Raw genomic sequence first — 25,860 nt, forward strand, 5'->3', positions numbered from 1 at the left:
AATCATGTAATAGTACTGTTGTATTAAGCATTACCCACACTGTGTACCATAAATAGAATGTGTAGGAATGTCTGTATATGACTGGTGTAATTCCCAGAGGCAATTTATTACAACTGAGAGACACATAGACAGAAAACAGGGAAAATGCAGACAACAAAACCCGAATAGCACATAGAACTGAGATGTGAACTGTTGTTTTTTTAGCACACACAGCCATGGTTCGAATCCTGCCAGTGGTAGTAGTCTGCATACAGAATCATATCCCACAACTGTACAGATATGTCCAGAATGTCCAGTAAAGTGGCCTGTATCTGTTGTCTGTCAACCTGTCCCCCTAGGAAATCAGTGGTATGATTCCAGGCGTATAGGCAGCAAACAGGAAATACAACTGATTAACACACATCTATGAGAACAAAGCTGGCACCCTAGCAACTCCCCAAAACCTCATGAGACTAAAAAGCCAGGTATGTCCCATTTACACCCCCATCTTGTCAAGCAGTGGCCAGAGTGTGTGCAGTAACACAGTGAGATGTATGTGCGTAATAGTAATGTGGAATCTGGTACAGTGTGTGGCAACAACCAGGTAGTGCTAACAAACATTTCTCCCACAGGTCTGTCAGATACCAACACTGTGCCCAGAAATACAAGAATGATACCCTGTATTGGTGCTGTTTACATTGGTATTGTATTGCATTGTGAGTGATGCAGTTGCTCTGAATAATGAGGTATTACTCATCACTGTCACCCACACTGTCCTACAAAATATAACTGTCTAGGAAATCTGTATAAGAGTGTTGTAATACAAGGTCAGAATGCAAAAGCACAGGAGAATTATAAGACAGAAAGCAGATAGGAGATATACAGCAATATCTATATAGCACATACAACTCTGATGGACAGTGTTTAAGTTGTAGCAGACACAGCCATGATCTGAATCCTGGGAGTGGAAGTAGGCTGCATACAGATCCATACCCTACAACTGTACAGATGAGACCAGAATGTCCAGTATATGGGACCATATCTGCTGCATGTCCCCCTGGTAAGTCTGTGGGATGATTTCAGATGTTTAGCCAGCAAACAGGGAATACAAGTGATTGTCCAACATCTATGTGAACAAACCTGTCACTGTAGCAACTCCCAAAACTGTTAGGAGAGTAATAATCCAAGTATGTCCTATCCACACCACCATGTTGTCAAGCTGTGACCAGAGTGTGTACAGTAAGAGTGAGATGTATATGCACAATACTAATGTGTAATCTGGAACTTTGTGTGGCAACATTCAGGTAGTGCTAACAAACATTGCTCCCACAGGTATGTCGGATACGAACACTGTGCTGAGTAATAAAAAACATTATACCCTGTACTGGTACTGTTTACTCTGGTATTGTAGGGAATTGTGAGTGTTGCAGTTTCTCTGAATAATAAAGTATCACTGATCACTGTCACCCACACTGTGCTACATAATATAACTGTGTAGGAAAGCATGTATATGTGTGTGTCAGGTCACTAAAGGTTGAAGAGGGCAATATTCTAGATATGTCCCAGTACATCTGCATGTGGTTAACGCATGGCCAGAGTCTGTGCAGAAAGAGTTAGATAGCTATGTGCACAACATCAACCCAGTATCTGGGAGTATGTGTAGAAACAGTAGTTAGTGTTAACATACATTCCCTCCACAGGTATACCCGGTAAGAGGTGTATACTGCAGGTAAAACCAGTTCATATATAACAATGACGACAGCCATATCACTGTCCAAACTAAGGCTATAGGGTAATGTAGTAAGACACATATGGTACAGATAACAGCACTGTCTAGGAAAGTAATGTGGACTCCAGGAATATCTTCTTCTTCTTCTTTCGGCTGTTCCTGTTAGGGGTCACTACAGCAGATCATCTGTTTCCATTTCTTCCTATCCTCTGCATCTTGCTCTGTCACACCAACCACCTGCATGTCCTCTCTCACCACATCCATAAACCTTATCTTAGGCCTTCCTCTTTTCCTGTTACCTAGCAGCGTCATCCTTAGCATCTTTTTCCCAATATCCTCAGCATCCCTCCTCAGCACATGTCCAAACCAACATAATCTTGCCTCTCTGGCTTTGTCTCCAAACCTTCCAACCTGGGCTGACCCTCTAATATACTTATTCCTAATCCTGTCCACCCTTGTCACACCCAGTGCAAATCTTAACATCTTTAACTCTGCCACTTCCAGCTCTAACTCCTGCCTTTTTGTCAGTGCTACTGTCTCCAACCCATATAACATAGCTGGTCTCACTACCCTCTTGTAGACCTTCCCTTTCACTCTTACTGGTACTCGTCTGTCACAAATCACTCCTGACACTCTTCTCCACCCACTCCATCCTGCCTGTACTTTCTTCTTCACCTGTCTTCCATACTCACCATTACTCTGAACTATTGATCCCAAGTATTTAAACTCATCCACCTTCGCCACCTCTACTCCTTGCATCCTCACCATTCCTCTGTCATCCCGCTCATTCACACAAATATATTCTGTCTTAGTCCTGCTGACCTTCATTCCTCTTCTCTCTAGAGCATATCTCCATCTCTCCAGGGTCTCCTCCACTTGTTCCTTACTCTCACTACAGATCAGAATGTCATCTGCAAACATCATAGTTCACAGGGACTCCTGAATGATCTCGTCTGTCAACCTGTTCATCACCATTGCAAATAAGAAAGGGCTCAGAGCTGATCCTTGATGTAATCCCACCTCCATCTTAAACGCATCCATCACTCCCACCGCAGACCTTACCACCTTTACACTACCCTCGTACATATCCTGTACCACTCTTACATACTTCTCTGACACTCCCGACTTCCTCATACAATACCACAACTCCTTTCTAGGCACCCTGTTATATGCTTTCTCTATGTTTACAAAAACACGATGCAACTCCTTCTGACCTTCTCTGTACTACTCCATCAAAAATCTCAGAACAAACATCGCATCTGTAGTGCTTTTTCCTGGCATGAAACCATACTGCTGATCACTAATCATCACGGCCCTTCTTAACCTAGCTTGCACTACTCTTTCCCATAACTTCATGCTGTGACTGATCAATTTAATCCCTCTGTAGTTACTACAGCTCTGTACATCACCCTTATTCTTAAAAATTGGTACCAGGGACTACAGGAATATACTAGTTGTTAATTGACATCTCCCCCCCCCCACCATATCTCCAACAATAAACAACATGTCCACCCCACCCCAACCGGTATGTAATGACTCCAGTGTTCTGATAACTCCCTATTGTTTGATAAATATTTTAATTGTTCCCATGCATGTGCTATATTGAATTATTCCAACACTGGTGGCATGGTCCCATATATGCATGTGTTCTGTTTGCTATGCAGCTGTTCCGTATCTGGTGTCTGGGTTGATGGGAATATCTATGCATGCTGTTATACCTAACCCTGGAATGTGTTGACTATTACTAACCCACATATGATGATAAACTCAAAACACTATAGCACGTTTGGGAAGGCCGGTCCCAGCGGACTCACCTGACCCACCTCAGCTGGCCATGGCACCGGGCACCAGCATGTCTGGGGCCCAACCCGGGACCTCCCTGTCTGTTGGTCCTGCACCACCTTCGGGTGGAACCACCTCAGGGGATGGGGCTCACCCCCGCTGGGAGCGGGAACGGACAGAAACCTGTCACCCGTCGCCAGGTCTGGGTCGTGGTGTGTAGTGACCTCAACCAGCAGTTTGGTGATCTGCTATGTCAGCTCAAGGGCCATGTGTCACAACTAGAGGGTCAGGCTGGCTCTGTGACTCAGCCCCTAGCACAGCCACCTTTGGGGCTGTGAAGGTGCAGTGGTGACTGCCCATGGGGGGGGGGGACCTCAGTCACACTGTTTCCACTAGGGGGCTCATGGGCTTCCAATTTCCCAACACCCCTCCCCATCAAGGTGTTTACTCCCACATGTGTCACATACTGACCCTGTATGCATCTTGTTTGTCTTGTCTGTTAACCTACACAACCTACCTCCCCAAATATACATACTATCCCTCCCCAACATCCCACTCTCACCTGAAAAACAAAAGAAAAACGGGCAATCTGTTCCCCAAAAAAAATTTGCCCCATACATAGCTGTCCATTTCGCACACATGTCCACTGGACACGTAATCGGGTCTAATTGGCATCACAACTTATTATTGTTGTCCTCACCCCTCTCCCAGGGGATTGAGTGTCCAAATCTATCTCCAAATTCAGTGTATATGCACAACTGTTCCTGTAGAAGAAATGGGCAGCTATGGACCTTCCCCACACCCTTCCTTCACATCCCTAGCTATTTTCCCTACTGTCTTTCCCTCTTTGTGCCCCTTTTTCACAACTTTCCTATCAACCCTTCTTTTAAAGAAATTAGCACGGGGGTAAGCGGGAGTAAGCACTTTTACGCAACAATATGCGGGTTTAAGCCTGTTTGCACGGGGGTAAGCAATGCCTATGCAGATTAAGCAATTTAGAAGCTAACTGAGTATAAGAAACAGTAACCGGAAGTTAGCAGTGCTTACCTCCACGCAAACCTGCTTACAACTGCTCAAAAGTGCCTTAATCACTCTGTATCCAACTGCCCTTGTTCTGCCCAGCAACAAAATAAACAGCCTCTGCAAGGCTCAAACCCAGGACCCTGCACAGCATAGCCAAAGTGATTTACCACTAAGCCATGTCAGATATACATAACCCTGATGTTTATGCAAACATATCATCCAGCCCAATCATTCAACAGTACAGGGAATGTATTCCAACATGTAGATGTATGTGTGTGTGTGTGTGTGTGTGTGTGTGTGTGTGTGTGTGTGTGTGTGTGTGTGTGCATATATATATATTAATATCGAAACAGATAAAACATATCTATATATGTAGATATAAATATATATATATATATATATATATATATATATATATATATATATATATATATATATATAAACATATATACATACAAATCCATACATCTATAGATATATATGTCTACATCTATATGTATATATATATATATATATATATATATATATATATATATACAGCAAGTTATATATATATAAGCAGATATATATATATATATATATATATATATATATATATATATATATATATATATATATATATATAGGTATATACGGACATACATAGAACAGTCTGTATGGCAGGAGGCGGTAGGCCTGCATTTACCCAAGGTGGATCATATGGTAATGTACATCCAGATACCTTAATGCAGCATAGACATGGTGTGTGTGGGTGGTCACATCTGCTTTTATCATGTGCGCCATTGGCTACTGACAGACATCCTAAGGGCACCATAGGACAGTACCTCTGCTAGCACGTAATGCTCCTGTGGTCTACAGCAGAGATATTGGCCAATATATGTGGACAGTCTGACACACACTGGACAGTCCAGAGGTATACACAGAACCCCTTAGTGCAAGACATGTGGACCAAGCCTGACAATATGGATGTTAACAGCCATGTAGATGGTTATAACACATAACTACTGGTACACATTGATCCCCATAGGTTATGCATTCACACACCCCTATCTGTCTTGACACATGATAACCACTGGTACGGAAGTGCCATGGCCACATTCTAGCCACTAGATATTGACATACATCTGTACAGCATCCCACTGCTCTGTCTGACATATATGACTGTTATGGTGGCCCAGCAGCAGTGCATCTGGCAAGTTTCTGGACATGACATCTCACTGGGTAAGTACACTAAGCTGCTAGGCATGTAACAATGCACTGCGCAGGCTACAGGCAGACTGGCTTAACACTGCCCTACACTTTCTATGGGGGAATGCACATGTACCAGCATGTATAGCTGGCTCTACAGGCATGTCACAGCATAGAGTATGATACACCTGTGTGAAAATGCATAACCGCAACCAATGTGAACACAGCCACAGCAACATATGGTAAGCTAGCATAATATTACAGTATATGGACTGTCTGTGAAACACCATTCTCATATGGGCCACTCACACACTAACCATACATATACTGAGCCGCTCCACAGTGTTGTCCGAAGCCAATCTGTGGTATGGACATGTGTGTGTATGGTTCTACAAATGTGTAAGCCGATAGGGTAACATACAGTGGAGCAACATGTAGCATCAGATAGGACAGGACCATGAACAATGACATCTACCACAGTCTGTACACAGGCCAAAGTACATATGAACAATACACACAGTGTTGACAATCACCATGAGTACACAGACCTCAACACTGTACACACAACCACAGAATGTCCGGGTTATGTCATAAATTGTAACCCCTACTACACATAACATGTGTAGCAGTCTGATATCTCACTGGCTTGTTATCAGATGTGATGACACTAATTATGTTGTACAGTACATGTGCACCTCTTACTGCATGACATATATACAAAGGTTGACAGAGTTGTGGCTGGAGACACATACACAGGGCCAGTATACCCCATACATTCACTGCTGTAACAGGGTTTGTTGCAACATATGTCCTATGAGGGATATGAAGTCAATAACTCTCACAGCTGTCACCATCTACAGACTGCAATCCTCACACTACCTTCTGCAGTTCACAGACAGGTCCTCTGTGGGTAACACATGAAACAAAAGGCAGCACACACTGCCCAGTCTGCAGAAGGCCATCCAGATGGTGGTTTCCTCATAAACATAGCACTGACATGGCAGCTATTAAAACATGTAGGACAGCCATATCCACACACACCCTGTTAAACCAACATTACTCCAAATGCAGTATAGCAGCACTTACTATCTGTAGTCAGGCACATCACCCTCCTGTTGTTAGAGGTAGATCCCCAATCCAACTGAGATGCTGTTTGCCAAACAACAGATTGAGTTCCTGCTCACAGTGAATGTAAAGGCCCGACACCAACATGTTGTTCCTAGATATTGGAGTGTGCTTCCATGCAATTGGTTATGGGAATGTTACCACAGCTGTTCCACATGCAGTCAGCTAGAGGAGGGCTGCAATTCATGCAAAGGCCATCAGCTTATCATGAACATCACTTAAAATGCACATGCTGCTGCCTAAGCATAGCAGGTGTAAGTCCACAGCCACCAGAGAGGGAGTGAGAGAGGCAGACAGAGGCAAAGAATAGTCAGGGAGGGGTGGGAGAGTAAAACATAAGCAAACCTACCAGTACAGGGTATCAAACCCCTGATAACTATGTAGTGCTATCACGTCTATGCAGTTATTGGATGCACCACATAGGTTACATGTTGAGGAGCTCTCAAAACGTATATGTGATAGTGAGTGACATTTGCAACATGGATATAGTAGCTATATGGTAGGTGTAGTACATGTGCCTGTCCACATCAACAGGTGCCAGCATCAACACAGCCACACTCTTACAGGGACACACACACATTGACACACTTGGTAGGGCCAGAAATACAAATCATCATTAGTGAGATTGCCACAACACATTGCAGTGCAGGTATCACATGCACCACAGAGGTCATACAGAGGTTATATGGGCAAAGGGTATGTGGAGGTGTCTGACATCAGACAGCATGCTTCAGTATGTCAGTGGGGGTTGTACTGAGTGTGAATGTGGTCATACACATCATGCAACACACACACAGACACAGGGTGCCAGTACTGACATGCATGGGTGCATTGCTGCATGGGTGTGTCATAGTTGACTGTGCCAGATGGCTATACAAGGCTAGGTGATGGGTATACCCTGGCATCAGGCCAAATTACATTGGTCTTCATTGTGGCTCAGGGGTGTAATGCCTGGATCTGGCCACACAGGTGGGTATTGTATTCACCATCCAGTCACCTGGGTGACTGTTGCATGTGGCCAATGCTGTGCATTGCTTGCCATGTATGTGTTCCTTAGTCCATGACATGGACGGTGTCTGGGATATGCACAGGTACGTGTATACAGCTGCTAGATGACTACTTCCTTGTACAGTCATATTGCACAGCTAGCGCTTGCACCACATAGTCGGTATTGCTGACAGATACCGTTGGCTGGTATCTACAGTGAGTGACATCTGAACCTTATGTGGTTGTAGCCATTTGGTTGTGTGCTAGGTGGAACAGGCCTGGATGGCTCCTTGTCACAGTCACTCTCTTCCACACACATATATATACGTCTACTTTTGGTTTATTATAGTGTGTTGTCCTTGGATATATGTCTGTATTCCTATCCACTGTTTGTGCAAAGCATGAGTGTTGCATACTGAGGAGTGTCTGCACTAACATCTGCAACTGCCAGATATGTCTAGTCCACTGTTTGCAGACATGGGCTTCATGTGTATAAGTGTGTGAGCATGCCCAGTATGCCCTTCTGTATTGCATATGTGGATCGATTCCAGGTAGTTTGTACTCCAGTGCAGACCTTTGTGTTGTACACCTACAGGTAGCAAACTGTTTCTGCAGGGTATCCATCGATCATTTGGGAATATGGGGACAAAGTGTGCAGGGGATAGTGTGTACTGTAGGTGATTGTGCCTCTGCTGCTTCAGCTACATGGTACTGCTGTTAGCAGAGATATTCAGACATGTGTACTGTTATAAACTGTGATGTTTTCTGTCCTCATGTACTGTCAGGTGGAAATTCCTGCTCACAGTGATGTCTTGAGGGACAAGGATGACTGCAGCTTTGTGTGCTATTGTGGGCAGACAACTACATATTCATGGTAGGTTATGCCATCCTGGAGGGGTGCTGCAGACACTTGCTGCTGGGTCTGTGTATCCAGTTCAGCACCTTGGTACAGTGCTGGCAGGGGATCCCATACACGTACATTCATCAACATGACATTATAGCCTTATATTGCTATGGCAATACTCACAGCTGTACAGATTCGCACCGGTTACCCAGAGGCAGGGGCCATGAGTCAGGATATTACCCCTATTGTGGTATATGGGCAGGTATGTAGGCACCCATTTATGTGTTTACAGCCAGGGATAGTGTGTGCACACAGCTTTGTGTCGGACCTTGCACATTCCATGCTGCCCATCCCTCAGTTATTCTCGCCTCTTCCTTAAATTATGCATACATTCCCTGATACTTTCCCTATGGTCATCACCCCATCACGGCTGTGTGTCAGTCTTGGTCGACAGTTCATGCAGTGGGACATGATGGACATGTTACTGTGGTTTGTCCACATGGCCTTGCATATGGCATATGTGGAGTGTGTCATGTTGTTAATTGGGTGTCCATGACATAACATGCATTGGCAGTACACGTGAGACACAGGCCCTTGGCAGAGGCCTGTGGGCCAATAACTGTTGATGCAGGCCAGATGTGGCAGGTCATTGCATTCTGTCTGTCCTACAGTCTCAGACCGCCATACAGTATATTCCCCTGGGGTGACAGGCTAGGTATGCTAGGTGTTCATGCCACTACCTTCTATCAGCCTTGATCGGTGGTGTGGATGCTGGCAGGGTGCTACCTACAGCTGGTGAAACACCTGCATGGGACACCTGCACTGCATGCTACATTCTTTCACTATTGCCATATAGAGCTGGGGTCGTGTTGTACCCATTCCTCATAGCAGGAGTACAAACAGAGAGGTACCTGTGGCTGGTGTTTGCATGAGCTGGGTGCATGTGTGCTATGGACACTACTTGCATCTGACACACAGATATGCATTGGGCATTCCAGTTATGCTTGCATGTACAGGCACATCAGCTGTTTCCCAATACATCAGTCCTTCCTCTTTTGTGATCTGCTAGTGTTTGGGCAGACAACACCGGTATCCCCTACTACAGGACAAGATAATGTGATGCATACATGTTTGTACTATACTAACAGTGTGTCCATTTCGCAGTGACACAATATATACTGTATGTCTGGGGTACTTTCCCCCTGTGTACTGCTTCTATATCTAGCCCAACAGCCATGCCATGTCAGTCTTTCAGATGGTGACACATATTACCACCATACATTTGCAATGGCTTACTGCTCGCTTGTTTATACTGGTGGGTATTGTGTTTGGCACTGCAGTTGTGAGGACTTGTCCCTGTCATCAGCGGTAGTGGGCAATGGCCACCAGGTCTTACCTCAACATGCATACATACCGACCCCTCTCACACAATATGAAACACCCACCAACCTAACACACACATACCTGCATATTGTGCAGATGCTACAACCTATCCTGCTACCTTGGCCACCTCTGTGCATCTGATCTCCACTGGTATTATACCTACACATACATGTTCCTACATTTCTACATAGGGTTGTGGGGGGGCACTCCTGAGTGTTATGATGTGTGTACATCGGATTGGGTGGGGCACACCAGACCTTTACTACATACATATGTAGGGTTGGGGGTGCACACTTGACTGTTTCTACATTCCTATACAGGATTGGGGGGCACAACAGACTATTTCTACATTTCTACACAGGATTGGGGGGCACACCTGACTGTTTCTACATTTCTACACAGGATTGGGGGGCACACCTGACTGTTTCTACATTTCTACACAGGATTGGGGGGCACACCTGACTGTTTCTACATTTTTACACAGGATTGGGGGGCACACCTGACTGTTATTACATTTCTACGTAGGATGGGGGGGGCACACCTGACACTTGAACACATTTGCTGTGATTGTACTGGTATGTCAGGTACTCCATTTCATTCTGTATTCTAACCTATCATACTGACTAGAGGGATATCAGTGTACTACAGGTCTTAGCTTTGATTGACCTACATATTAGTTTCTGACTTCCTACCCTTCAGAACTAAGATCCCACTGTGGTACCTGCTGCAGTCTGTCTGTGTAGGCCTGATGGGGAGGTTACCCATAGGCATCATTCAGAGGCCATAGCACAGCCTTTGTTTGTGTTTGTTTATACTTGTCCTGCTGGCTGTGACTATTGGGCATGTGAACCCCCCAGACTGGCATGTGTGCATCACATACCTTGTGGGTGTCCCAGTATTGTGGGTGGTGCTGCACGTCTGCCTATGTCGGATGCACATAGAACACTCCCTACACATGGTTGAGCACAGGTAGTGTCATGTTTAGCATCCTTTTTACTGTATGTGAGAGTCAGAGAGAGGTGTTATTCCCTGGGTCCCTCCTGTGTCAGTATATGTGCTATATGTTGCCTCTTTGCCAAGGCCAGGGCATATTGGGCACACCTCCTTCTGCCTACTGGGGCAGGCTCAGGTTGTTCCTCCTCTGAGTCACTCTGTGCCTGTGCAGGCTTTGGCAATGGTGGGGAGCTGTCTGCCCCATTCTGTTCCTGCTGCAGCTGTTTCTGCAGGATCATATTATGTAGCATGGCACATACGATTACAATTTGGGTACATGTAGCTGGTGAGTACTGCAAGGCTCCACTGGATGTGTCCAGGCAACGGAACCATGACTTGAGCATCCCAAACACATGCTCTATTATAATTCGTGTCTGTGCGTGTGCCACATTATGGAGTTCTTGTTCGGGTGTGAGTGCATTTCTGATGGGTGTCATCAGCCATGGCTCCAATGCGTATCCAGCATCCCTCACTAGGTGACCGTGATGGATGTCCCCATTGGCAAATCTCTGGTACAGCTGCATCAGATGACAGATGTGGGAATCGTGATAGCTTCCAGGGCAGCCAGCACACACATTCATTATTATGCCCTGGGCATCACACACGACTTGGCAGTTGATGGGGGGGAAGCCCTTGCGGTTGATGTAGACCCTACCCCGCTCACCCAGTGGTGCTTTGATGCATATGTGCGTGCAGTCTATAGCACCCACTACCTCAGGGTATTCTGCTATTTGGTATAACAGTTGCATATTGCTGGCCAGTGCCTCACGGGTGTTGGGGAAATATATGTGCTCACCAACATGTGCTGACATGGCATCCAGGAACTGGTGGAGTACCCTGGATGCTGATGCCTGTGAGATCCCCATCATATCCCCAGTTGGCCTTTGGAAGGTACCTGTAGCTAGTATTCTTAGGCCTACAAATACCTTGGTATCCACTGGGATGGGTTCCCCTCTGTTAGTTCTGTGTGTCAGGCGTGGCCGGCAACGATTTGCTGTAGGAGGTCCCTGTCCACCCTATAGTGCTACACTATCTCCAGCTCATGTAGCCCCTGGTAGGTTACCCTGGGTCTGTACACTCTTCTCCATCTCCCCACTGTGGGTTGGTCCACAGCACTCACATCCTCACCACCCTCAGCCTCTTCCACGAGTTGTTGCATGATAGCTATTGCAGCCCCTATCATTTTGTTGTTTTGCCAGTTAAACCTTCCCTACTTGTATACACCGGTGGTGTAGAGTTTGGGAAAAACCAGAGTGGAAGGGGTTTGCATAGTTTATAGTAGTGTTCCGGGCTGGGCTGGTCTGCTGCCTGTGTAATTGACTGATTCTGATACATTTCACGTGCCAGCTATGCTAGTTCTCCTTAATTAACTTCCTACTACCGTTTTCCCTTCCCATTGCCTTCCTGTTTAAGCCCAGGGGCATGCCGCTCAAACAAACACTGCTCCAATGTGCACAGAGCTGCTATTTTCTGGTTTACCTTTTTTTTTCTTCTTTCAAACCTGGTGTGCGGCATGCACACCCGCTTAGGCAATGTAAAGAGTGCTAGGCAGACTCAGACACACCCCCTTGCCTAGCTGTGCTTAGTTAGGAGAAAACCTGAGCCACAGGATTCCAATCTGCTTACAGTATGCCTGACACACCCCCTATGATGTCAGCTAACTCCTAGGCTTGCACCAAGCTATTCCTGCTCTTACAGTGTTGGGAGCTGACTAGCATGCTGGGGAAATCTGGGATTCACTATCATTCCCCTCATTTACATGGGATTGCATGCTAATGCATAGTTACATATCTCACACTGAGCCTCCCCCCTTAGCAACCACTACTCACTGGCCATGTTGACTTCTGCCTGCCATTAACATTAATGGTGAAATAGTGATTTTAGTTAGAATGCTTATTTTAGGTTTATTTTCTTATTTTCCCTCCGATCCCATTTGCGCACCGCTGTCCTACGCTTAAACAGCTGAGATTGGCTAAAAAAAAAGTAAAAGTTGATTTTTTTTATTTTTTTAAGCTGTTTTCAATGCCAATGGCCTTATACTTGGCCATTGGCATGCTTTCTGAATGATATGCACCCTTTATTTGGAGCTGTCACAGCTCCTTTTTGGGATTTGCAGAAATGTACTCGGTTACTAACCGAGTACATTTCTGCAGATCACACTAGTCCTGCACGGCCGGTTTCTAGCTTCCTGGATCGCAAATTCACCTCATCTGCATGTATTTCTCCTGCAAATGGGGTAATTTGCATACAGAGGCTGTGTCCATGGAGGACTAGTGCAGGAGAGCTTGTGCACGCCCCTACAGGCTATTCCTGGATCGCATGGCAGACATATTGCCTGCTAGAGCTCCTACACTGATCCTGCACGCCGTGCAAGGCTTGCAGAATCTGGGGGTATGCATATATTGCATTCTAATACCTGACTTTGTGTATTAATGTAGCTATACTGGCATGCTCTTGCAGGCTGGTATATTAATTAATGATGGTTACAGTTGCATGTTATGCAATTGCTGTAATGGCAGCTAGCTCAAACTGGGTTTTGGATTTTTAAACAATGGTAATGCAAATTTGCTAATTCTTATGTAATCCATTTTATCCAGTATGTTGTCAGATTTCTTTATTTTTTGGCTACTAATTCTTTACTGTATAGCAGTCTACTATTGTTTACCCATTACTGAAGCTATATTTACTATAATGCACCCTTCATTTTCTCCATATGTTAAAAGCCAGGTAAATGTCTGGCTTCTAATGCTTTATCATGGGAAAGGAAGTAGCAGATAGGTTATTTCACTATGGCCAAGACTGACAGTACCTTACTGGCAAAACAAACCAATAAAGTAGTTTAATTTGCTAGTTTCAGTTTGAATGTTAGAGATGTACTCACACCAGACTGAGGGGGTCTTCAGGAAGTTACAGAAAGTTGTACACCTGTGTGTACATGTTGATGTAGGTTTTTGCAATTTAGCAACCGCCTAACATGGTACTGATTGGTACTCTAGCACAAAGACACGCAGCATCATGTGGGACAAACCCTGTGGCCATGCTGAATGCTAATGAGGCAGTCTGGGGAGAGGTGTATGCTAATTAGCCATGCACTCACCCCCCCCCCCCAAACTGCCTCCATCAAGACATTTACATGCCCAATGATCCAAATAATTGCTTGGCCATGTAGATCCTTATGGCCATTCACTTAACGTTGTGGTATTGAACATGGACAAAAGGCTGTATTTAACTACTTTCCACGACTGTAGTCGAAGATTAGAGTGGGGGGGGGGGACAGTAGACATCAGCAGTACATTAAACCTAAGTTTAGCAGCACTGGCATCAGTACACTGTTTGGGGCATGGGAAGAAACACTATACTCCAGGAATTACTCTAAATATAAGTGCCATAATTGCCCCACCAGCAGTATGGGGATTGAGGGAGTGTTGGGAGCCATAAGTCACCAGGGAAGCAGTAAACATAAGTGCCCTAGCAGCACTGACGTCCCTATGAGGAACGGGAGTGGTGGACACACTAGCCACCAAGGCATACTAAGTACATGCCATAATGGCACTTCAGGTGTTACTGGGATTGTTGTGGGGGAGAACTAGAAACTACAGATTCTACAAATGTGCCATAATGGCACATAAACTGTTATGGTGATCCAGCTGGATGGGAAACATGGGACAGGAAGACAAGTCAGAGGGACAGGTAGGGGGACTGTGGTGGGGGTGGCTGTGTGTGTGCGTGACTGAATGTAGCCTGTGTGTGTAGGAGAGTGACTTTGGAGAGAAATGCCAGTGTTTACACAAGCAGTAGTTTACTACCATGACATGCAGATCATCAATGATCTGCAATTTACAGTAGTAACTGTGCTTCAGAGATTTGCAGATTAACCAATAATGAAGTCTTATCTCATAATGGCTAAACATGACTCTAAATCTCATATAAGAGCATCATGGGAGCAGGGCCTTTTTAGCAAGAGCCATCCTTTAATAAATTCACAAGTGAAGGTGATAATTGTAAATGTAGCACTCAATTTACTGCAAGGAAAGCACATACAAATACACTGTGCAAGTCAAACATATCATGGAGCATAAGTATGCCAGCCACAAAACACTGATGGCAAAACTATGCAAATCAGACCAAGAGCACTGCAAAGAGAAACAAGATATGCAGGAGGAGAGTATCATGCTGTACATAGAAGCGCACTAGTGTGAAAATTTATGGAACTGCAGTGGTAGACATTAATGCCTACCAAAACCCACCATTAATAGCATTCCTTTTTTCATTGCAAGGGTAATAGCTGTAAAAACTGCCACCACAGCAGCCATATACAGCCAATATAAAGTGCTATGATGGCATCACATGAAGTGCTTTAGGGTACAACTTCTCCACAGTGGCCTCAGCAGACAGGAACAGCTGGGCAGATGTACAGATGCACAGTCAGTGGATGAGTTTGCCAAATCTGCCAAACTTTGGAAGGTGCAGAAGGTAGAATTAGATCCATAGTTCTGTGACTATGATTGCAACAATCACTTTCCTTTGGCATTGGCTAATCATATCCTACAGTAAACCTTGGACTGTACCCTGCCCATTTGAACAAATATGTATGGTCACTTATAATGCAAGGCTTCCCCAACATCTGCATCATTCCAAGTGTCCTTGGAGGCAATAGATGTCACAGAAGTATGTCAGTCTGTCAAAGGGAATTTCAGCGACTGCAAAGAAACTGAAGCCTGTTCACCAAAAACCACCTTTGAAAGTGGAAATTGCCTTTTTCTCCACTGTTATTTAACCTTGAAGTTAGTATATATAATTCTAGAGGGGGGAGTTCCCCCACGTGGTGGTAAGCCTCCCTGCAAAAAAATAGTTTCTGAAGGCAGTTTTGGCCGTCTGGTTATGGTTTATTTGCATTAATCAAAACTGCCTTTGATGGATCAACATGAACCAGATATCACATACATTACAGCAGACAAACCGTAAAGTGATGATGCAGCTGCCTACCTCAGCAAGTATGGATAATACTCTGCAAACTACCAGGTAGTTTATGAACATGCAGATTGCATCCTCTGCACTGACACTGTAAAGGGATAAAGTCTTGGCTGTGGTCCGGTTTAATTAATGGCTCTGGCACTTGATGGTAAGAAGCAGGGAGGAAGGGAATGGACTTGCTCATTTTGGGAGGGGAAGGGAGGGTTTATGGGCCTCAATCCAGCAATTTCCAGTGCTTCAGAGATGACCTAGCCTCACCTGGTGGGCAGAGTGATCATTAGTGGTTTCAGACCAGAGCCAGGAGTGGGTGTAACCACCACACACAGACACACACACGTATGTGTGATGTAGGGGAGTGGGTGGTCCTTGCAGTGATACAAGTGCATGACACCACTTGTCATGGAGGTGGAGACAGGCCAAATAAGAAAGAATGCTGTTATTCTCAGGATGCCAGCGAGAGCTCTAACTCCCTGATGGCTGTCTGGTTGACATTGCCTACTCAGAAGCTGTCACCTGAGGGGATTTGGTAGCAATCACTTCACCCATATGGTACAAATATGAATACATCTATTTGGGAAAGGCTTGATAGCAGGTGGAGAGGGAAGAATATAGACAATAAAATACAGACACATCATCACTGTGTGTATACTTCATATTCAGGGGTGATCATGATGTCATTTTGGCAGGCTGATGCCCTATACTACTTTTTTTTTAGACTAAACATATTCTCATGTTCATTACACTTGTTAGTTGCTGTAGGATATCTGTTTGACCCATTGCTACTGAAACTGAGAAGGTTCCCACAGACACCAGCATAGGAGGTCTACAACCATGCACACCACCATAGACAAAAAATCCTATGTATTCTACCAGCTAAAGATGTATTTTTGCTGTCTGGATAGTCCAGTGGCATGCTCCAGTAAACACCAGTGAAGATCCACCATATGCTTACTGCCTGGTGCATCTTACTTAACTTGATGCCCAGTAACCTGGAACCCCTTCCTGGGTATGACATTGAGGAGCAGGAGGTGGAAAATGACCAGTCAATGCCATCACCATCACATCAGTGGGCTTAGCAGACATGACACACACATGAACAGAAGCTGCAAGATGCTGTAGCTGCATGAAGGAAGGTGGCCATACCTTCAGACAAAGAATATATAGTTGATTTAACTGAAATGTGATGGCATTCGTGCATTACTAATGTTCTCCTTACATTTCTAATCCATTATTTTCATAAAAAAAGAAATTTAAAACTGCCAACTGTCAGGGGAGATGTTCTTCATATTTGTACTGTGTACCTTTGAATGGCACATACTTGCTTGATACAGTAGTGTATTGAGAGACTGAAAGTCTTCCTTCACCAGCTTCTCATTGTCTTTGTGTCCCACATTTCTGTTTAGTTTTTCTACAAGTGTAGAAAGAGGTGTGTTAATGCTAAGGTTTTACTAATTTTAAATACATACTACAAATAATACTACAGCAGAACAGGTAAAGCACAGCAAGCTTCTAGGAATAATGGTCTTTGGACAGCATATCAGCCGTGAAGTCATTAAAACAAATCAGAACTAGATGCTTAATACAAAATCAAGCCCTACATCTTCAGGGTTTAACCTATGTTCAGAGGTGTCACACTTAAATCTGTACCATGGTATAACAAAAGGACATTGGTTATGTATACCCACATTGCATGGCACAAACATATCTTGGTCATGCACAAAAACATTACAGTGTACACGCCAAGTATAACTTATCAATGACAGTGTTGCAGAATATGTGCACACATGCCATACGTTTTGCCACATTACTCTGAACGATAGTGACTGACAGAAGGGTGAGAGTACCAAGGAGGTATACATCTTTTGAGTACCATGTCCACCAGTTTTATATGTGCTCCATGACAGTAAACCACTGTCAGATAGTGCTTCAAGGATCGATTTATTTGAAGAACTGAGAATCTTGTTGAATATTAGTCCAGTTTTTGGCTCCCTGTTCTGATTCTCAGAGTCATAAGTGTGAGCCTAGGAATTCTGAGAAAAAAAGTTTGAATCGTGGCAATCAGAGAATACTGATCATCGCCTTTCTTCTTTAAAGTTTTTTTTTGCAGAGCATCAACCCCCCCCCCCCCCGCATCCCCACTCCATGAATAATGGGACAAGCCCACAACACCCTTCGGTTATTTAGTCTCTCTGTTCCAAGACTTGCACTAATGAGTTTTTAGAATTCCAGTTACTGTAGTTTTCATTGGCATACTAAAACACACCATTGCCAGTAATGAGGTTGATCTTGCTGACTGGCCTGTTGCTGGATATAGAGCCTTCTACTTTTCTCCAGTTTTAAGATTAGATCATTATGTGGCTTGTAGCCTAGAAATAACTTATAAGGCATTCTTCAAAATCTGGCACTGCTGACAGGAAATTCATATTTCCAGTTCTATGTCCAACATACTATTACACTTAGTTTGTTGCTGAAACTCTGGACTTTATGCTGCTGCCTTAAAGTAGAAATTGCCGTGTCGCCATCAGAGTAAGTAACTCACTCTTTTTCCCTCCACTAGACTTTGGACAGGGTTTATAGTTGTAACGGTGAGTGTGGAGGAGAGGTGAAGAAGAGAGTGCAGGCAGGATGGAGTGGGTGGAGAAGAGTGTCATGAGTGATTTGTGACAGACGAGTACCTGTAAGAGTGAAAGGGAAGGTCTACAAGAGAGTAGTGAGACCAGCTATGTTATATGGATTGGAGACAGTGGCATTGACAAAAAGGCAGGAGTTTGAGCTGGATGTGGCAGAGTTAAAGATGCTACGATTTGCACTCGGTGTGACTAGGATGGACAGGATTAGGAATAAGTATATTAGAGGGTCAGCCCAGGTTGGAATGTTTGGAGACAAAGCCAGAGAGGCAAGATTACGTTGGTTTGGACATGTGCTGAGGAGGGATGCTGAGTATATTGGGGAAAAGATGTTAAGGATGAAGCTACCAGGTAACAGGAAAAGAGGAAGGCCTAAGATAAGGTTTATGGATGTGGTGAGAGAGGACATGCAGGTGGTTGGTGTGACAGAGCACGATGCAGAGGACAGGAAGAAATGGAAACAGGTGATCTGCTGTGGCGACCCCTAACGGGAACAGCCGAAAGAAGATGATGACGAGACTTTGGACAGGGTTTAGACAGGCCTTAGCATGTGCTCAAACTCTTTACTTCCTTTTCATATACTTCTGATATTTGCGTAGAGGCAGCTTGCATGCAAGTGTTTTTTTTAATGGAATCATGTCCAGGTTACTTTTAACAAAATAATGACTGATACAATTCTAGTGCTTGCTTTAGAGTCTAGACAAATGCAGATTGTCTGTGTTAATGACCAGATTTATGTAAATGTAGATTCCAACAGTTGACACCTCATGCCATTTAAATGTACATATTTCTGAACATATAATTTAGTCTCAATATCTTTGCATTCAATGATTCTTTATTCAGAACAGAAAATATTGACAAAACCATTAAGGAGTGTATTGTATTGATTCTCTTTAATCTTTTTCATAAGTTGCCTAATTCACTCCAGACTCTAGGTAACGTTGTTATTTAAACTATTTAACTGGAAAAAAAATATGGTATAATATGTGTATAACTTTATCACACAAGATACTTAAGTCGGTGATATTCTTTATGAGTTTGGTATGGACTTTCAGCATATCTGGCCTTGAGAAAACAGGTTTCTCAGTCACAATTTTGGTTTGTAGTTGTTTCATAGCAGATGACAAAGCTATAAATCATGCAAATAGTGCTTCAGAATCTAATTTCATGGCTGAAATGTGTAATACATCAGAACGGACTTTGTATCAGGAGAGACTGAGGGATGAAATGAAAGGAGTCTACACATATCATAGTTAGAATTACAAAATGGTCTACTGAAGGACTGGACTGCCTGATGGGTCATATCCATTTCTTCTCACCCTAAAATTAGATACCATTCCTCACTGTTTTGTCACCTGCTCCTGAGCTTCTAGGCTGCTGTGAGCGGTGTATGTCTTAGTGTAAACAGTGACATCTGCTGCCACTGCAGATCACATGATGATGGTGGTATAAAATGAAAATAAAAAATAAAAGAAAACACACTGTATCTAAAATTGCACGTAGAACTGTTTAAAATGGTGACAATTTACACTGTACTTTGGTACCTCAGATGTTAATTTCCTGAATGATCAGCCTTTACATTATGGCTTTTCTGTTTATTTAGGCACCGCAAAGCAGTGGAGTCAAAAGTGGATGTAGATTTTGTACTGAAGGTAAGTGAATTATACAAACTATGTATTACAAGTAAAACCAAGTACAGATCTGCATCTAGATGTTCAAATGACAGATCCATTATCGTAGCAACTTAATCCTAATGAAGAAAGTAGCCCTAACATTTATTATTTATGTATTGATTTATTCATTCTTCAGTACCAGCTTTATCCTTTTCAGGATGCCAGCCCATACTACAAGCATTTCTGAGTACTCTATGGGATAAGACAGAGAATTAAACTGAGATGGAACTTAGTCCATTGCAGGGTGGACACACATGCATACACAAGTGCATAAACACATGTTCACCTAGTGGCAAGTTACAAGATCACCAGTTCACCCAACAGGATGCCTTATGAATGGGGAGAAGCCCAGGTTACCTAGCAAAGACCCAGGTACACATAGGGATGATATGTCAGCTCTAGACAAAAGATGCTCCAGTCAGGAACTGAATGAGAGAACTAAGAACTGTAAGGTAGCAATGTCAATGGCTGCACACTGCACAGTCATGCATGTGTTCATTTGTTGCTTTCAGAGAAGGTAGCTTCTCACTTGTACTAGTTCCATGACCATTCTTTCATTTAAACAGCCACTGGCTAACAGTTAATGTGGAGGATTAAGGATATGAGGTCTTAATGATCTGCTTCTTATACTGAGTTTGACTCCTACAGCCTGATGTGCTCTACCTGCTGTGTGACTCTTGAATAAGTCACTTAATCAGAGAAATTGGACTGGGCTTTACAGTGAATTGCTGGACTGCATAAGAACCCATCTTTGATTCTTCCATGTTTCACTGAGGTTAAATTCTCTGAAGCTTCAACCATACAAATCACACTGGTAGACGTTTCCATTTAAAGAAACATGCACAAAATGTACTTTAGAGGAGGCAGTCTCCTCCCCATAACTTCATGTAGGGTCCTTTACTATCATAACTCTACAGTCACACAACCATGGAGAAAAGCAAAAATTCTACACAGACTGAATCAGTGTCCTTGTACAAAAAAAAATAAATAAAACACACTGGCATTGGTTTCCTTTTGAGAACTGTGTTTTGGGAGTTAAAGACTGGGAACTGAACTTGACAAGTTGAAATCTCATCTTCTTTATATTTGGCTTAAAGTAGGGAAACCCCATTCATTAAAATTTGATAACTGACCTCTTTTAAGATAACACAGTCCACTGCTAATAGCAGCTGGTGCCAGCAGGACTAGAGTTCCATGAATTTCATATGAAAACAGATGCATTCTGGTCACATTTCTTCATGTTGCTTCAGAGTTATTTTGTAAAGTCAAATCAAGAAAATAACCAAATACTGCAACTAAAAGTCAGTCAGGACAAATAAATATATACGTATAAACAGAAACGACCCGACTACCATGGCTAAAAAACTCTTTAATCCAACGTATATAAAACATATGAATGCTTTCAGATCTGAAAATGGGCTGTATGCCTGAAAGCCCTCATTTGTTTTATACATGTTGGATTAAAGAGTTTTTTAGCCATGGTAGTTGGGTAATTTCTGTTTGTTTTGTAGAGTCTCTGCTACAATTTGCCTAGTTTCCAAGAGTGCATCATATTAATTCAGATACATTTGTTGTGTTTCAGGCCCGTTCAGTTCGAGAGTTTGATGAGCGATGCACCTGTGTTATGTTTGGGTATAATACATACCAGGAGTACTACCATGATGCTAGCCCATACTACAAGCTCTCTGATATCCTTGTTCCTGTTCTGTGTCTGAATGCTGCAGATGACCCCTTTGCTCCCTCCCACAGTAAGTACAATTTTTAGTATTGTGCACAGTAAGTTAAAGAAATTCAGTATATTAGAAGGATAAATGTGCAGTGATGTACAGCATGGATATGCTACCATCCTTGTAAATGGCTTGACATTATAATAATCCACATGTATGATGGCATTGTTTGCTTTCTGGTGTCAAAATATCCGCTGGCATTTTGGTCACCTTATGTATACTATGTCATTGATTTTGTTCTCCACATTTTTAAATATGCACTTTATCAGCAATAGGTATCATTATATAAATACTCAGTTATTGAACTATTAAATGGGATAGACATGCATTTCAGTTTTGTCCTGCAAATATTATTATTTTGTCATACTATCACGTCTGAAGCTGTGGTGAGCGACACAAGGGTGCAGTTCCTCTGTGTTATCTGGTATTTCAGTGATACATGAACTAGGACTGTGTGTCTGTCACTCTCTCTCTCTCTACATACACACACACACACACACACATATATATATATATATATATATATATATATATATATATATATATGTATATATAAAGAGGTTGTGAGGTATGACTGTAGTGGCACTGATTCTGGGATAGTTTCATTCAGGCACTAGGGGGATCCATCATATAAGGTAAGAAATGACAAATTCACCACCGTAACAGGAACAGGCAAGCAAAAACTGAGGGTGATGCTACTCAAAGCTAGAAGTCTAAATCTCAAAATGCACTCACTCGAGGCACTCCTTAAAATGGAGAACATCGATATCTGTGCAGTGACTGAGACCTGGTTCAAGGCTCTAGAGAGCACCCCTGCACTACCAGGCTATAACTCATACCACACTTTTCGGCCATGTCACCTGGACCGGAACACCAAAGGCGGAGGTGTGTCCATATTCATTAAGGATATCCACACCTCCAGGCTAGTTGCTCAGCATAATGCAGCCGAGGTTATCCAAGTGCAACTAACTCAGGGCAAACCTGCAATACAAATTGTAGCTTGCTACAGATCACCCACCATGCCTCAGGATTCCCACTCCTCTTTTCTTGATGAACTGGAAAATGTTAGGGTTCAACCAAACACCCTAATAATGGGTGATTTCAACTACCCCACCATTCCCTGGGAAAACTACTCATGTACCTACTCCTTCGCTCAACGCTTTCTGGAATTCATAAACTCCAATGCCCTGGATCAACTTATCCACTCCCCCACCAGGGGCAACAATATCCTAGATCTAGTCATTACCAATATGAGTGACCGGTGTTCCATACCTGAAGCTAACGCCTCATTGGTCCGATCCAACCATAAGCTAATTACCCTAGATATCCACATCCTGCCTCCACCCCCCATTAAGGAAACCATGGTAAAAAATTTCTCCAAAGCCAACTTCATGCTTCTTAAGACAGAAGTGGTGAACTTCATGACACCCATGCAGATGGACAATAGAATTATTTATTTATTTATTTATTATTTATTTTAATTTTGTTTACCGGGATGGTCCGACTGGACGAGGCCCATTTACAGCAGAGGCCCAGGGAGAAAAGCTCCAGTTACATTAGAACAACACATTACAGAAATAAACATATAATACAATGCGTAGGAAGTAGTATCTATTAAACTAGTAGTTTCTAGAAAGAAGTCATAAAGAAATTAAAAACAGTAGACAATTGCAAAAAATATTTACATATGTACATTTAGTTTACAAAGAGCAACAGTCAGATTTTAACAGGTATATACAGATACAATTATGACTACTGAATCCTACACAGTTGCACTTTATAAGCACTTACATGAGTGCATGGATCGTGCTGTCCCAAACAGAACCAAGACGCTATCCTCCAAAAAAGGAAGCCAATCTGGTGGTCCCCTGCCATAAACAAACTGTACAACAGAAGGAAGAAACTCTTGCAAAAGAGAGTAAAATCCCACGAGTGGAGGAGCTCCCTGGTCAGCCTCAGTAAGAAGCTGCGATCCCTGATAAACTCCTCCAAAGCTAATTATGAAAACAAAATCACCACTGATTCTAAAGACAACCACAAAACATTCTATAGCTATGTCAAAAATCTCAATGGCAACACTCAGATCTGCTCTGAGTTACAGCACAATGGCACTAAATATACAGACCCAACTGATATTGCCAACATCCTGGCAGATAGGTTCACTGCTAACTTTTCCCCCCTCTCACCCCTTAAAGAGCCCTTCTCTATACCGGAAGAATGCAAAGTTCCTGTAATCACGGCTGCACAGGTAAAAAACACACTCTCCAAAGCCAAGAACAGAACACAGCATCCATGGGACCAGACAACATCCCAGGCTGTGTTCTACACGAACTACAGAATGAACTGGCACCCCACCTAAGTACCATGTTCAAGTCATAGCCTCACCTCAGGCTTTGTGCCTGCTGAATGGCACACAGCAACGATTATCCCACTCCACAAGGGGGGAGCCACCATGGACCCCGGGAACTACCGCCCCATTAGCCTGACGAGCCTGGTCTGCAAGGCCATGGAACGTGTCATCATGGAACTTATAAACAAAGACATTGGTAATCTCCAAACTCTGGATCCCACCCAGTTCGGGTTTGTAAAAGGCAGATCATGTCTCCTAAACCTGATAGACTTCTTTGAAGCAGTCACCAAAGCCGTAGACAAGGGTAAGGTGGTTCACACAACCTATCTAGATCTTGTCAAGGCTTTTGACACCATCCCCTACTCTGGAATTATAGATAAACTCACTAAACTAGGTATAAATCCCTGTGTCACAAGATGGGTTGCCAACTGGCGCACTGATAGAACCCACACTGTGAAAGTAGCAGACTCCAAATCCGACTTCAGACCAGTGACAAGTGGAGTACCACAGGGTTCAGTCCTGGGTCTTCTCCTGTTTGCTATCTACTTCTCTGAAGTACAGGCTAACACAGAAGGTCTTTGGCTAACAAAGTTTGCAGATGACTGCAAACTCAGAGCCATAATTGTAACTCCTAATGATGTGGACATCCTACAAAAGGGCTTCACTGAGACAGATGCCTGGTGTCAAAGCCATTGGCCTCAAGCTCAATGCCAAAAAGTGCATTGTCATCCCCTTTGGTAAAAACTCTGTACCCATGAACTACAACATAGGCGGTAGTATAATTAACACTGAAAGTGTGATAAGAGACCTTGGGACACAGGTGGACAGTAGTCTCTCCTTTGATAATCACATCGCCACAGTAGTCAGGAAATCCTTCTACATGGCACACCTCATCACAAAAGGTTTCTCATCCAGAAAAAAAGAGGTAATTGTTTCCCTCTACTCATCACTCATTAGACCCATTATAGAGTACAACGCCCCTTTTGGTATGTACCTCAGAAGACATCTACAACAACAGGAAAGGCCGCAGAAGTACCTCACAAAGAGGATTACCGGCCTCAAACAGATGCCCTACGCAGACTGTCTCAAAAAACTCCAGCTTTACTCCGTCGCATATCGCCTACTCAGAGGTGATCTCTGCCTAACATACAAAGCTATGTCAAACCCAGAGCTGTTGGACATGCTCCACTTAAAGAAATCCCAATCCCTCCAAGCTACACGCTTTAGGGACCCAAACCTTGTCACCACAATAAACAGAACATGCCGGAGGGATAGATTCCTATCCCAGAAACTTCCCATACTCTGGAATAAACTACCTATCTATATCAAACAAAGCTCCTCATTAGCACTCTTCAAGAAAAATCTTCATGATCGGATGGGAAATAGGAAATTCAACCCGGGGATCACCTCTGTGGCTCTGCTCAACAGTGGCACAGGAAAATAATTTTCTTGGGTGGCAAAAGCCAGGGTACCTTT

General features: G+C 43.4%; 1 protein-coding gene across 1 annotated transcript in view; it reads left to right on the plus strand.

Moving 5' to 3' along the window:
• The window catches only part of LOC122794159 (protein ABHD1-like), a 565,767-nt gene that overhangs the window by 485,938 nt on the left and 53,969 nt on the right, over positions 1 to 25,860 (plus strand). The window contains exons 7-8 of the mRNA XM_044062358.1: positions 20,238 to 20,286; positions 21,890 to 22,055. Coding sequence (XP_043918293.1) covers positions 20,238 to 20,286; positions 21,890 to 22,055 — 215 coding nt within the window. The remainder of the gene's footprint in view (positions 1 to 20,237; positions 20,287 to 21,889; positions 22,056 to 25,860) is intronic.

The sequence above is a fragment of the Protopterus annectens genome, chromosome 2.part1, assembly GCF_019279795.1.
Source record: "Protopterus annectens isolate FY-2018-M chromosome 2.part1, PAN1.0, whole genome shotgun sequence".
Classification (NCBI taxonomy): Eukaryota; Metazoa; Chordata; order Ceratodontiformes; family Protopteridae; genus Protopterus; species Protopterus annectens.